Source organism: Anguilla anguilla, chromosome 14 (assembly GCF_013347855.1).
Source record: "Anguilla anguilla isolate fAngAng1 chromosome 14, fAngAng1.pri, whole genome shotgun sequence".
NCBI lineage: Eukaryota > Metazoa > Chordata > Actinopteri > Anguilliformes > Anguillidae > Anguilla > Anguilla anguilla.
Genome location: NC_049214.1, coordinates 28,260,020 through 28,275,326, shown reverse-complemented (window position 1 = coordinate 28,275,326; position 15,307 = coordinate 28,260,020). Strand labels below are relative to the sequence as shown.

Genomic DNA, 15,307 nt, shown 5'->3' with positions numbered 1-15,307 from the left:
CTGGCTGACCGAGCTAAGCGCAATTTATTTTAGCCACATGCTTTCACGAAAAAATTTCACAGTTTGATATGGCAAGCCATTGAGCTACAGTGGCCTGTTTGCTAGCAAGATATACCATTGTATTCAGGTAGACCCTTTGAAGCCCAGATGTGTAGGCTACAGCGTGAAAAGATATCTTAAATCGATCAGACGTCTTTTCCTCCTAATCCTGCCAAAGGAAGAAAGCCGAATGTCTCCGGCGCATGCTGCGTCAGTTGCATTAAAAATGGGCACGTTTACGCTACGCCTGCACACTCCACCAGCTAGTACAGCCTATACACGCGCGCCCACTGAAATAGCCGAAATCAAAGTAAACGCCCCTTTGGCGTTACACACATCGATGATTGGCCTTTACAGGATAAGGTTGCCTTGGTCTCTGTTGTCATTGGTACAAAGCCTGTCCATTATGTTATACTCGTTCTACAAATTCAGTGGAAGTGACAGAAAAACGAATACGTAATGGAGAGCTCAGTGCTGCGCTTGCAATGGTCATCCTTTCAATATTTTTGGTAAATTCCACAATCAGGAGTTACTATGAAGGTACGGCAATTTTCCTATCATATGAATGCATGCATAATTTTGCTTTATCAATTGAACCGAACATTCCAGGGCGTTGCTAGGCTTTAACTTTAATATTGGGGTGGCATTAGTGACGGAGGGGAATGACCGGATGCTCTTTTTGTTTCAAGATAACTCGCAAAATTCCAATATACATTCAACTGCATATAGTCATTTACACAACGTCCTATATATTGCTACATTTATTTTAGGGGGCGGCAAGCTAGCGTGAATTGCCGTTTACATCAGTTCATTTTTGCCGGCAGGTATAGCCTGCTGCAAAGATTTAAATATTTATGCATATTCCCTATTCATTAGAAAAGCATATCATACCACGATTAAACGTTTGTGTCGACCTACAAAGTGGCATTAAAGCGTGAGACACTGCATCTTAGGACTCGCAAAATTTCACTTCCGTCTCTGCAGCTAACCTGCCGTAGCCGCTGTCAATACTGGCTGGCGCGAGAACGGATTGGTAGTGGTCATTTATAGCACAACTCCGATTCTAACGGGATCCCGCTTTTATTACCGCAGTCGTTGCGTGGAAGGGTCTATGCTGAAGCTTTGAATAAACATAAACACGCAGGCTGATCAGTTACCGCTATCGAGCAACTGGCGATGAAATACAAGTGATTATATCAATTCAACAACCACGATGATGGTGATGATGACGATTATGATAATGGTTATTATGATGGAGATGACGATTACACATGGAAATGCAGATGTAAAGGTAAATGTAACCACAACATTGCCCTGCAAAAAAAAGAAAGTGTGGGTGGGTGGGGGGTGTTGTTATACAGCCTGTATTTATTAAAAGCACAGGTCATATCCCACTGACACAAATATGCTTTTTTTTTTTAAACAGCTGTATTTTGTAATCGCATTGTCTGAGGAATTAAAAAAATGTGCGAGTAAGATCGCATGAAATGCTTGGCAAGAGGCCACCACGTTTGCGAGCGGTATTCATTGTGCCGCAGGCAGTATGTCTTCAAATTAGTGTCAGTGGCATGCTCGGGACATGGCATGCTAACTACACAATTGACAAACTCCGCCGTCAGCTAAGCAGTTTAGCGCCCCACCCCTCCCCCTTAAAAAAAACTAATAATAATTTTCGTACTTTTTGAACAGGATTTAAGAGATATCATTTGGGCCTACAGGATAATCACTTCCAAGAATGCCACACTCAGCAAGAATAGCACTGAATAATTGCAGGGTAATTTAATCTGTAATGATGTTAGAGATGGACATTTCACATGTTCACCAATCAGTTTTATTTCTGTCTGGGCACTTACTTTTTATATTTTGTTTTCCCCTGTGCATAAAACAATAAATTAACCATATCCTGTACACGTATAATATTCATAATAGCAGATTTTGGTGAAATTTCAATTTTCTATGCAAGTGTAACTGTATCTTTCTGATTTAAAACAACCTGAATTGAAGTGGCCCCAAAAACAGGTTCCGTATATATGATAATATATTGGAATAAGGTAATATATACTGAAGAACGGCTATCCGAGATGGATGGTGTGTGTGTGTGTTTGTGTGGCTGTGTCTGTGTGTATGTCGGGGGGGTGGGGATCCTCCTGGCTTCCATTCCAACCACAATTTTAAAAAATTAATTTGGTGCCGACAGTATCCAATTCCCATCCCATTTTGCAATGGCAAATCATCTGCCCCCGCAGCTGCCTGCATACATGCGCGGAACCCCACTGCTGAATCAGGAGAGTGTGGACTCTTTTTCTGGGTTATAATTCTATTTTAGTTTGTCTTCTTTGTGTGCACGGGAAGTGCGTACGCGGGTTCATTGTACTGGTATAATGGCAACGGAGAAAGTGAATTGGAATTGTGCGCCGTGGTGGCGCAGCGGTCAAAGCGCTGGCTTTAGAGTCAATGCGTTTGCTCTCCGTGCCGGATCCGGGTACAGCCGGTGCATTGTGGGAGTGAATTGGACGGCCGCTCCAGAGGAGGGGTGGGTGCTACTCGCCGGAGAGATTCGGCACGCACAGAGCGGCATTAAGGTCCGGGGCTCGAGAAGTCGTGCCGACCAACCGACGAGGTTGCGCTCCATGGAGTTTTGTAGCAGCGAATTTTCAGCAGTACGCAGGGAACTGAATAGTACTAGAGTATGATTGGCCGCTACATTTGGAGAAAAACAGGGAAAAATCTTCTTCTTCTTCTTTCGGCTGTTCCCGTTAGGGGTCGCCACAGCGGATCAGATCCGCCTATTTTGATTTGGCATATGTTTTTACGCCGGATGCCCTTCCTGACGCAACCCTCCCCATTTATCCGGGCTTGGGACCGGCACTATGAATGCACTGGCTTTGCGCATCCCCAGTGGGTGGGTTAAAAAACAGGGAAAAATAACATTTGAAAAAATGAGAAAAAAGATGTTGACATACACCGTTCTCCTCCGCGTGGTGTTGCCTGCTGTTTCTCTTTAAGCTGATGACTACGGCTACCGAGGCATAGAACTGGAGGAAGGCTTTTCATATGCGGCTTTGGCTGAATTCTATGGGTCGACCGGCAGGGGTTGCTAGGTAGCCAATTAGTAAGGTGATTTGCACGCCTCATCTAATATAGGCTTTTTAATTTTATTTTTACTACTCTGACAGGACAATTCTGACACACTATCCAAGGCTTTTGTGACTCTTTTGGCTATCCATAAAATACAGGACAGTGGCTCTTAAACTTAACAAACTCACAACCAAACGTAAATAGTTAAAATAGGCATATGGCTTATAGGCTAGATGATGTGTATATATTCATATGTGGAATTTAAATATTTGTAACAAAATACTGTGTGTAACTTGTATGTGCTCTGCAACTTGTATTCAGTATACAGTTAGTGCAGGGTTTAATTTCACTGATTTGAATGTCCATGGGGTATGTATAATACAGACCAATATTTTTTGACAAACATCCCTGGTGAAATGATCAGCTAAGACTGGTTTGTGGCTGGTCAAAGCTGGTTAAAGGTGGCTAAGCTGCTAGTGCCTAGTAAGGTGGTGCCAAAACTGGTGGACTAGCTCACTACAGGCTGGTCTGCTGGTGAACAGCTGGTCGACCAGCCAAAACCAGCTCTGAGTGTCAGACACACGGCTTAAACCAGCCTGACCAGTTTAGGCTGGTTTAAACTGGAATTTTCTGCAGGGATGTGGCCCACCTCATGCACAATCTAGGAGCCATGTATGCAGGATACTGAATAAGAATAACAGCACAGATTTCAGGATCAGAAGATAAGCTACACGGATGTTTTCCTTCCTTTCTGATCTTGCTTGAATTATATACTTTCGGTGTGTGACCTAGGTCCAGGAGGAGGTCGCACACAGAAGGTCGATGTGAGGCTTCGTTCTGCATGTTTATTCCTGCGAGGTTGAAGCTAGCGTACGGAATGCACAGGTATTAGACTGTGTAAACCCCTGTGTGACAGGGATAGTCATATTAACAGGTGAAAGATAAAGCATGCAAGAGATCCAGGTAGCGGTTCAGAATTCAGCATTATTAAAAACGCCAGTCAGATTTTAATATATCCAGAGACAGATAAGTACAGAAAAGATGAGATCACAGCCTGTTGCTATAAAAATCTGTGCATTTTACTATTATTTGATGGAGTCGATTTAACATCTTTATGAGGATTCGATTCGATCTGTTGTACTTCAGGAGTAATATATTTACTCTGCGAGAACTCAAACATGACTGCAAACAGAATGTCCCGTGAGGTAGAAACAGGCTGGAATTTGAGTTAGCGTGGCAATTAATCAATCAGTTACTGTTTTAAAAGTTTCTTATGAAGTGTACCAATTTCACTTAGGCCTAAGTGAATTTAGTCCTGGCTTGAGTTGAGTTAAATGAATTAGTTCGGAAGTTATATGCCTTTTTGTGAGAAGGCACACCCACTGCCACGCCTCCCTTTGTCTAATTGGTACAAAACTTTAATCTGTTTTTCATTGCCTCCTGATCAACATTTCCACAAAGTTTCCTGGTTTTATGTAAATCTGTTCGAAAGTTATATGCCTTTTGGTGAAACATATGCCCACTGCCACTCCCCCCTTTGGCCAATTGGTGTTAAAGATTAATCAGGTCTTCCTTGCCCCATGACCAAGCATTCCACAAAGTTTCAATGAAACTTTTGGAGATATCCTGCTAAGAGTCAGACAGACAACCCGACAGATGGGGTTGGACAAAAACATAACCCGTCAACTGTTGCCGGAGGTAACTATTTCTATATAACAACTACGACATAGGATAATTATCCTTTCAGCCTACCTTTTCTTAAGCAACCTTTCAATGAAATAATTTACGGAAATCAATTAAACAAACTGTCATCACATAGAATGCAGAAAATAGGTCTAGTGGGAACGATTTGGTTCAGCTAACAGCCGCAGCGACATTAAGCTCTGTGCCGCGATGCTATGTCACGGACGATGGGCTGTACGCTCTCTCTCTCTCTGGTGCCTCCACGGTAACGGGTACAGTCTCCCCTCTTGTATGCCACGCCCTGCCCCCCCGTATGCCCTGCCTCCTCCCATGTGCCCCAGCTCCTCAGGTTTGCCCCGCCCTGCTTCGCTAAGCCCCGCCCCCTCCCCGTTGAGCCCCGCCCCTGACGGCGTGTGCGTGTGTCTCCGCAGGCGGGGGCCTCCTCCGTGTGGGCGTCGTGCTGCGGGCTCCTGAATGAGGTGATGGGGACGGGCGGCCCGGTGCGGGGCCAGCAGCCGTTCCGCTTCGCGCCCAGCGCCGCCTACTCCGCCTACCCCCACTCCGCCGCCGCCGCCGCCCCCACCGCCGCCGCCCCCGCCCCCCCCGCCCCTGCCTCCGCCGGTCTGGTCTGCAAGGCCTGCGGCCAGACCTTCTCCGTCTTCAGGAGGAAGGTGAGCCGCGAGGCTGGGCGACGGGCGTGGCGCCCCCGGGGGCGTGCCGCGGGCGTGGGGTGGGCCTGGCACAGGGGGCTCGGAGGAATGCAGGAGGAAGTGTGAGAAACCACTTCTGCCGCTGCTAAGGCTAACTAACCGCTAGCGCTGCCATTGCTGCTTTTACACTACTGCTTCACTGCTGCTGCTGCTGCTACTAGCGCTAATATTAATGTGACTCTTCTGTTAACACGACTGCTACTTCTAGCACTGTTAGTACTAGTATTACCTCTACCACTACTGCTATAGGTATAAATATTATTGCTGCTACCTTTACTAATATTAATATAATTGCTAATGCTACCACTATTAATATCGCTACTACTGCTACTATAATGACTAATGCTACTTCTATTATTACTACTTCTTACTACTACTCCTGTCACTCCCACTTCTACTGGTGAGAGTATTACTAATTTCAGGGAGATTTTTCACACCCAGGAAGGCTGTGCATCGGCAGGTCTCAGAGTGGGCGGGGCAGGGCGGGGCTACGGAGGCTTGGAGCAGGATGTTAAAGGGATGGGGGAGACCTCTCTGTGGAGCTTGTTCTCCGTCATTAGGACAATCCTCACGCTCCCCCTTGTGAGGTATCACTTCCACACACGTGCCTGTCGCCACCAACGCCCAGCCCCACACATACATGCCACGCACACACCGCTTGCACGAGGATAAAATTCAAAATCTCTCTGCCTCTCCCCCTCTTTCCCCGATCTCTCTCTCCCTCCCTCCCTCCCCCTCTCTATCCGCCTCTCCCCCTCTCTTTCCCCGCTCTCTCTCCCTCTGCTTCCCTCTCCCTCCCTTTCCCTGCTCTCCCTCTCCCTCCCTCCCTCCCCCTCTCTCTCTGCCTCTCCCCCTCTCTGTCCCCGCTCTCTCTCCCTCCCTTTGTCCCCCCTCTCTCTCTACCTTTCCCCCTCTTTTTCCCCGCTCTCTCTCTCCCTCCCTCCCTCCCCCTCTCTCTCTGCCTGTCCCCCTCTCTTTCCCCTCCCTCTCCCTCCCTCTCTCCCTCTCTTTCCCCGATCTCTCCCTCTCTCCCTCCCTCCCCCTGCCTCTCTCGCCCCCTGTCTTGCAGTATGTGTGCTGCGACTGTAAGAAGAGTTTCTGCTCGGTGTGCGCGGAGCCGCAGGATGAGCTGCACCGCTGCGCCACCTGCCAGCTGCTGAGGGGTACTGCGTTCCAGCGGCCGCAGCTCATGCGCCTGCGCGTCAAGGACCTGCGCCAGTACCTGCAGCTGCACAACGTCGCCACGGATACCTGCAGGGAGAAGGCCGACCTGGTGGACCTGGTGTTGTGCCACCGGGGGGCGGGGCACGACGACCCCGACGACCTCGGCAGTCCCGATGACCGCAGCGATCCAGATGACCCTGACGACCCCGATGACCCCGACGACCTTGACGATCCCGATGACCCTAGTGATCCTGACGACGCTGATGACCCTGACGACCCCGATGACCCTGATGACCCTAGCGATCCCGATGACCCCGACGACCCTGATGATCCCGATGACCCTGAGGACACTGATGACCCCGATGACCTTGACAGCCCCAACACAGGCAGTTTTCCCTCCCGCCCCCCGTCTGCCCCACCTCCTTCAACCACACGCTCTGCCTCCAAACACTCCACAGTCTCTGCCCCTCTGGGAGAACCAATCAGCAGGAGAGACAGCTCAGGGACCACCAGCCAGGTACTGCTTTCTCTCTCGCTGTTCTTCCAGTGTCTTTCTGAATATAAATTACAATGAGCAGAGGTAGCTGCAGATGTAAACTGTTGCTGATGTAGTGTTAGATTGACTATGTTACTGGTGGGAAATGGGGACACATGAAAGTTTGAAGGGCTGGAATAGGCGTGGCTGTGGGGCAGGGCTAGGCGTGGTTGTGGGGTGGGGCTAGGCATGGTGTGGGGTGGGGCTAGGCGTGGTTGTGGGGAGGGGCTAGGCATGGTTGTGGGGCGAGGCTAGGTGTGGTTGTGGGGTGGGGCTAGGTGTGGTTGTGGGGCAGTGCTAGGTGTGGTTGTGGGGTGGGGCTAGGCATGGTTGTGGGGTGGGGCTAGGCATGGTTGTGGGGCGGGGCTAGGTGTGGTTGTGGGGCAGGGCTAGGTGTGGTTGTGGGGTGGGGCTAGGTGTGGTTGTGGGGCAGGGCTAGGTGTGGTTGTGGGGCAGGGCTAGGCGTGGTTGTGGGGTGGGGCTAGGTGTGGTTGTGGGGCGGGGCTAGGTGTGGTTGTGGGGCAGGGCTAGGTGTGGTTGTGGGGCAGGGCTAGGCGTGGTTGTGGGGCAGGGCTAGGTGTGGTTGTGGGGTGGGGCTAGGTGTGGCTGTGTGGCGGAGCTAAGTGTGGCTGTGTAGCAGCGCAAGGCGTGGCTGTGGGGTGGAGCTACATGGAGTAAAATGTTCAGTGTTAAATCAATTCTTACTATGGGCAAGTTAGAGTTAAATTAACACTGGACATTTTACTGTGTAGGTGTGCCTGTGGGGCAGGAATCTTGTACAGGTTTGTTAAAAATGCTAAAACAGGAGTCTGAAGCCTGTGGTTGTTTAAAGGGGCAGTTCACCCAAAATTGAAATTCAGGTACCACTTACCCAGAGTGGTTCCTTGTACAGCTATGCAAAGTTTGTGTACTTGGTAGAAAGTCGTTTTTGATGAAAACCTGGACAAATGAAGCTCTGTGGATGTTCGTGAGTAAACGTGGCATTGTATCTGGAAAGAGACGTTGGACGTGCACAGATCTTCCGCTTGGGTCCGGCCGCAAGGGAGATATCGGGGAAAAGGTCTGAAGATACTTCTTCCTCTAACCAGCTGTCGATGAGAAATAAACCGGCGTGGTTTATTTTGGTGGATGGTGGCAGGCCAAATCTGTCTCGGCGATGAAGCAAGATGCGGGATGGTGCACTCCACATAGTCCGTCAAGGTCCTTAAGGAGTGCGTTTGGTCGGTTAGACAAGTGTCTTTACCCTCAGAGCAAAGCTGTGAAGTTTTTTTTTGTTAAGTCTGGAGTTTTTATGCTCATAAAGTCACCGATGCAACGGAATCCTATGTGTGTGTTCCCTGTAACCGCATCGGTAGATCATTTTGTGCACCCGAACATTTGATTGGCTCGTTGTATTGGAGCTGTCAATCAAACATTTACTGCAATTTCAATGTTTAAAGCGTACTAAATGGGATTCTCCATTTTCTCCTCCTAGGGGGGAGCTCCTGCCTCAAACTGGTGCCTAATCGATCAAGCAGTGAGTTTATTGCAGGGTCACAGGAGGAAGGGGACAGGCGCAGAGGAACAGGCACTTCTTTATGCCCCGGTTGACCAGAGACGTTAACCGCGAACGTGACCGAGAGGAGGGTCCTCCCGCGGTCAGGAAGTCAGAGGCCGCAAACGTTCCCGTTACAAGCTTACACCGTTGCACATGTTACAAGTTGATTTCAAAGCAAGAGTCAGCGAACGCAACCATTTATGAGTGTTTTATGCCCGATATGTGAACAATATGGTAATAGATTAGTGTTCTGCTCGTAGTGTCAAGTAATAAATGTTTTGCGAGATAATGTATGCCACAGCTTCAGTTGTTTCTTCCAACAAAGTTATTCTGAGCCAATGGACCCATTTGCCTCGAAGCGCAGCATTAAATTTAATTCTAGCAGCGGTGCCAGAAATCCACAGCGACACTCTATGTAGGGGAAACACTGCAACAGCAGCCATTTTGTGGAGACAGAAGCCTACTTTCTCACCCCACCCCACCCCACCCACCCATAACATGACATTTTTAAAATGTCTGACACATGTGACTAGGAATTGAAGCAACATTTATGTAAATAGGGTTTGGACACAGGGAATCCATATTGATCTGTCACATTGATCGCTCTGGGTCACAAAGTCAAACAGAATCTGCCCCAGGTGGAGAGAGAAAGGGCATTAGATTGCACTGCTCAGGACACATCCACACCTGCTTTGCTGTGAGCATGCTTTTCCTAGCAAAATACCCACCAACTTATGTGCAGGTTTTTGAACGGTGGACTGCAGCTGTGGCCAATGTTTCTGCTCTAAGACTGGAGAGTGCTGTAAGACTGAGGTTGTATGTACAGTGTACTAACTTGTAAGATTGAGGTTTTAGGTACAGTGTACTGACTTGTAAGATTGAGGTTTTAGGTACAGTGTACTGACTTGTAAGATTGAGGTTTTGGGTACAGTGTACTGACTTGTAAGATTGAGGTTGTAGGTACAGTGTACTGACTTGAAAGACTGAGGTTGTATGTACAGTGCACTGCCTTGTAAGATTGAGGTTTTAGGTACAGTGTACTGACTTGTAAGATGGAGGTTGTTGGTACAGTGTACTGACTTGTAAGACTGAGGTTGTATGTACAGTGTACTGACTTGTAAGATTGAGGTTTTAGGTATAGTGTACTGACTTGTAAGATGGAGGTTGTTGGTACAGTGTACTGACTTGTAAGATGGAGGTTGTTGGTACAGTGTACTGACTTGTAAGACTGAGGTTGTATGTACAGTGTACTGACTTGTAAGATTGAGGTTTTAGGTACAGTGTACTGACTTGTAAGATGGAGGTTTTAGGTACAGTGTACTGACTTGTAAGATTGAGGTTTTAGGTACAGTGTACTGACTTGTAAGACTGAGGTTGTATGTACAGTGTACTGACTTGTAAGATTGAGGTTTTAGGTACAGTGTACTGACTTGTAAGATGGAGGTTTTAGGTACAGTGTACTGACTTGTAAGATTGAGGTTTTAGGTACAGTGTACTGACTTGTAAGATTGAGGTTTTGGGTACAGTGTACTGACTTGTACGATTGACGTTATAGATACAGTGTACTGACTTCTAAGATTGAGGCTGTAGGTGTTGTTTCTGCTATTTGTTTATTAATAATATCTGCTATATGCTAGAAAGTTTATCTGACCCAATGGCCTACCATAAGGCAGAGCAGATATATAAAAGCAACTGTTCCAACAGCACAAAAATCAAATACAGCATGTTAGATGTGGTTATGTCTTGCGTGCACAGTGATGACAAACGTGTTTCTCTCACACAGGGTAACAGGGAGCCCACCTCCCTCTCTCTCCCGAACCTGGAGTCAGAGGTGAGGAGCTTAGCGTTCATTTTGGTATGTCTGTCCGTCTGTCACTTCCCTGTCAGTCAGAGCTCGGCTTGTACTACATAGATTTAGCCTCTTTTTGTTCCACAGTCAACTGCCATCATGGGAGACTTGAAATTTGAAATCATACATGGGAACAGGATGCCATCAAAGGGGAAATTACATCATCATTCAGTTCTATTAACTGTTAATTAAGTACACAGAGATTGTTGTCTTTCACTGGCAGGACCCAGTTTTGTGCCATGTTTAATGCCAGTATACACAGCATACTGTATTATCAATCACGTTGCATGTAATTATCCTGTCTGTGTGGAGTGTATTTATGCAGTAGGGTTGCATAGTAATATTGAGGTCAAAAGAGGACATGTACACAATGTAAATTTTCCAGAATGTTGCGGTTCTACAGGGTAGTGTGCAGAACGAGTCCTGTTTGATTGGTATTGCTGAGGTTCTCCAGGGTAGTGTTCAGAATAAGTACAGTTTGACTGGTATCTTTGAGGTTCTACAGGTTAGTGTGCAGAATGAGTGTAGTTTGATTGGTATCTGTGAGGTTCTACAGGGTAGTGTGCAGAATGAGTGTAGTTTGATTGGTATCTGTGAGGTTCTACAGAGTAGTGTGCAGAATGAGTGTAGTTTGATTGGTCTCTCAGAGGTTCTATGGGGCAGAGTTTGGAATGAGTGCAGTTTGATTGGTATCTCTGAGGTTCTACAGGGTAGTGCTGATTGGTTTCCCCGCAGGAGGCCACGCCCCTGGCGCAGAGGCAGGCCCGAGCGTCGCTGTCGGACCTGGCCAACGCGGACGACATCGAGGGCCTGTCGGTGCGCCAGCTGAAGGAGATCCTGGCGCGGAACTTTGTGAACTACTCTGGCTGCTGCGAGAAGTGGGAGCTGGTGGAGCGGGTGAACAGGCTGTACCGGGAGAACGAGTACAACAGGAAGTCACGTGAGCGGCCACGCCCGACGCATCGCGCTCGCATCCACAGACACACACTCAGACACAAGCACCCACACACACACACACACTTTTTTAAAGGAGAGCCGACCCTCCACTCTCCTTTAAAATGGGCGGGACAGCATAGTCATTAACAAAACCAAGATGGCTGGGAGGCTGTGAGGAACAGATGGGCAGGTGACTGGCAGAGATGGGAATGAAGGGAGGCTCGGTAGTGCTGGTGTGGCCGGTGTGGGGGGAGGCTTGGGGTGGGCTGTGACACGTCCCTGGAGGGGTGAACAGAGAAGGTCAGTCTCTTTAGATTCACAGTCAGTGTCAGTTCCCTGGCTGTTGGGCTGCAGCGGTTTTTATGGAGGAACTGATGGGCTTTTATTACCTGCAGCCAGGATGGAACATAGGCAACTGCAGGCTTCCAGTAACAGAGTCATTATGACTGCTATCTGTGCTGCCCTGTGCTGCCCTGTGCTGCTCTGGGCTGCTCTGGGCTGCAGAAGAGGAGCTGTCTGTACTGTGCTGCTCTGGGCTGCAGAAGAGGAGATGTCTGTACTGTGCTGCTCTGGGCTGCAGAAGAGGAGGTGTCTGTACTGTGCTGCTCTGGGCTGCAGAAGAGGAGGTGTCTGTACTGTGCTGCTCTGGGCTGCAGAAGAGGAGGTGTCTGTACTGTGCTGTTCTGGGATGCAGCTGCTGTCCATGGTGCTGAGGGTGTTGTGCAGTAGGGGAGGTGACAGGATACACAGAGATGAGCGCTGTCGGGTGGGGCAGGCTGTCCCTGCATCGCAACGCACATGCATACGCGCACACACGCACAGACACGCACATACACACACAGACACAGGCACGCACACACACACAGACACGCACACACACAGACACGTACACACACAGACACAGGCACGCACACACGCACGCACGTACACACACAGACACAGGCACGCACACACACGCACGCATGCACGCACGCACACACACAGACACAGAGCATGCCTTCAACAACAGGCCCTAGGGGTTTAATTATCCTATCTCTCTTCCCACTAATATATTTCTGGTAAATTATTCATGATTTTTTGCATATACTTCAAGGAGTGTTCATTTAATTATTTCTAACTGTAGTCTGCGATTCATTAGCGATGTTAGGTATTAATTAACAACATAAAAAATAATTATGCACAGGTCTGATCTGCTTAGTATTGTTCCTACCTAATCTAAGTCTATTGAAACTTTCCCTTTGTTTGCCTTTTCAGTGGAAAACATCAGCAACAACGTGACAGCAGGTATGTGACTTGTTGTTTAATTATTTTACTGATTTATTGGACTTCCTGAATTTGTTACTTTTTTGCCTATCTGCTTTGTTCCAATATTATAATTTACAATTTAGGTAGGAACTTACACATTCATTTCTGGCAAGCTTGAAATGAGTTTGAACTGCCAGAATTCCACTGATAGCCCACGCGATATTTTTTTTATCACACACTCGATAAATCCCACTTTATAATCCCAAATGAATCCCAAATTATTGGTCAGTGCTTTTGGATAATTGACATTTAAGACTCCAATCTTGCAAACATCATTCCTGGTAGTTTAAGTGGAAAATGATACTACTGCAATTTACATAGCAGCAGGGCACTCAGACCACTTACAATGATGGATTGCAGTCTAGTGGTATTCATGTTGATTGTGAACTAGACTACACATTTTTTTAAAATAACTACATTCTGTACTGGAACTTTTTCCTTTTATCAACGGTTGACAGAAATCGTTGATGCCACTAGCCACAATCGAACAGTTATATTTTAAACATTTGATTTAGATTATGTTAAAGATCTCTTTTTGTTGGCTCATGCTATTAGCCATGGGTTTCTTTGCTAAAGTGACTCATAACATTAGTGTCACTGCAGGTTAACAACAAGCTATGATTCATTTTTTGTGACTCTGAAGGTAAAAAACCAAAAAGTTACACTTTCTGTGAGATTTGTACTTTCTCATGTACTCCCACTGCTGTGTACATTCTAAAGCTCCATTTTGATGTCCCTAGATATGGGTGTAAATTAAAAATGAATAAATGTAAGGTGAATATAAGCCCCTTCCCCCTCAGCCTAAGAGTATCAGTCCCTGATTCTGGGGTTCTACATGCTGGTCAGTGCTGAAGTTGAGTTCAGACTGGACATGATCTTTAATGTATTTTTCTGTCCCTTCCCAAACAGTGGTAGCATATCCCTCACCCATCTGCAACGGTGGACTCGATGGTAAGTCTGTTTCCACGGTGAATGCTTCCCTGCTGCACCCTTAAAGGGATATTTCACTTTGGTATAACAACAAGTAATGTTGCTAGTATTCACGGTATGCAAATACAATGGGGTAAGCCCCACAAAAGTACTTGTGTCATAGTAGTGAAAGTGAAATATCCCTTTAAGAACACCACTTCCTATCATCCTTACACCTGCCGGAAGCCACAAGTATGTGCACCTATCATAGTGATGCACGATGGGAAATGTAGTCACACTGCTCACTTGTTCTTATCTTGTTCCGGTTCTTTTCAGGCTTGTGCTCTGTATATGAGCGTGTTCTCAGTCCTGTCACCTCATGCTATTAGAGCAGGGTGTTTATGAGTGTGAATATGCAACGCCCTCATTAAGGAGGTGTGAGTTTGAGCACAGGTGTTACGTTCTGTCCTGGAAACAGACTGCTTTACCTGGCTGTGATAGGTCCACTTCCCTGTCTATCATCTACTCTTCACTATGTCCCAAGCTGTCAACTCCCAATTAGGGATGAGTGGTGTTCACGCCCAAATGCTGCACCTAGTAGATTTTGTTATTTACTGGAACTGGAGATCACAGATTCACAAGAAAGTAATCAACAATAATAACAGCTATTTCAGGGTGGAACATTTTTGTGCTATTTTTACCTACAGTAAAATTTTAAGGATCACAGCTTTTTCCAAAAAATCATTAGCCAGAGCTAACCCAGCTTTCTCCCCTGTTCAGACTGCACTCAATGGAGGAGGTCTTACATCTCTCTCCGCCCCCCTCTCTCCACAGACAGTCTGAAACCCCAGCTGACCAATCAGGACGAGTCTCTGTGCAGGATCTGCATGGATGCGGTGATTGACTGTGTGCTGCTGGAGTGTGGTCACATGGTCACCTGCACCCGGTGTGGGAAGCGCATGAACGAGTGCCCCATCTGCAGGCAGTACGTGGTGCGCGCCGTGCACGTCTTCAGGTCCTAAAGCCGCGGCATCGGCCGCTCGCCAGAACCACCGACACCCTTACCACTGACGCCAGAACCACCGACACCCTTAACACTGACGCCAGAACCACCGACACCCTTACCACTGATGCCAGAATCACTGACACCCTCACAACTGACGCCAGAACCGCCGACACCCTTACCACTGACGGCAGAACCACCGACACCCTTACCACTGACGCCAGAACCACCGACACCCTTACCACTGACGCTAGAACCACCGACACCCTTACCACTGACGCCAGAACCACCAACACCCTTACCACTGACGCCAGAATCACTGACACCCTCACAACTGACACCAGAACCACCGACACCCTTACCACTGACGCCAGAACCACCGACACCCTTACCACTGGCACCTCAACCACCGACACCCAAAATCACGGACAGCACAACTACCAACAAACAGAACCACCGCCACCCTTACCACTGACGCCAGAATCACCAAAACCCAGAATCACAGACAGCACAGCCACCGGCAACCAGAATTACTGACACCTTTACCACTGACACCAGA

At 47.7% G+C, this 15,307-nt stretch overlaps 1 protein-coding gene across 3 annotated transcripts; it reads left to right on the top strand.

The window, feature by feature from the left end:
* Window positions 1-442: 442 nt before the first annotated feature.
* Window positions 443-15,069, top strand: LOC118213441 (E3 ubiquitin-protein ligase RNF34-like). 3 transcript variants are annotated; one of them, XM_035392419.1, is made up of 9 exons: window positions 452-579; window positions 5,232-5,471; window positions 6,580-7,191; window positions 8,684-8,725; window positions 10,530-10,577; window positions 11,331-11,535; window positions 12,786-12,815; window positions 13,746-13,787; window positions 14,580-15,069. In XM_035392419.1, the coding sequence occupies exons 1-9, from the start codon at window positions 574-576 to the stop codon at window positions 14,765-14,767; spliced, it is 1,413 nt and encodes a 470-aa protein (XP_035248310.1). In that variant the 5' UTR covers window positions 452-573; the 3' UTR covers window positions 14,768-15,069. The 3 variants fall into 3 exon arrangements, with proteins under 3 accessions (XP_035248312.1, XP_035248310.1, XP_035248311.1); XM_035392421.1 differs by lacking the exon at window positions 5,232-5,471 and having other exon boundaries at window positions 443-579; XM_035392420.1 differs by lacking the exon at window positions 8,684-8,725 and having other exon boundaries at window positions 453-579.
* Window positions 15,070-15,307: the final 238 nt, after the last annotated feature.

Coding starts and splice junctions, on each gene's coding strand:
- LOC118213441 (XM_035392419.1), top strand. Junction 5,472..6,579: donor TCTCCGTCTTCAGGAGGAAG/GTGAGCCGCGAG, acceptor CCTGTCTTGCAG/TATGTGTGCTGCGACTGTAA. Junction 13,788..14,579: donor CTGCAACGGTGGACTCGATG/GTAAGTCTGTTT, acceptor CTCTCTCCACAG/ACAGTCTGAAACCCCAGCTG.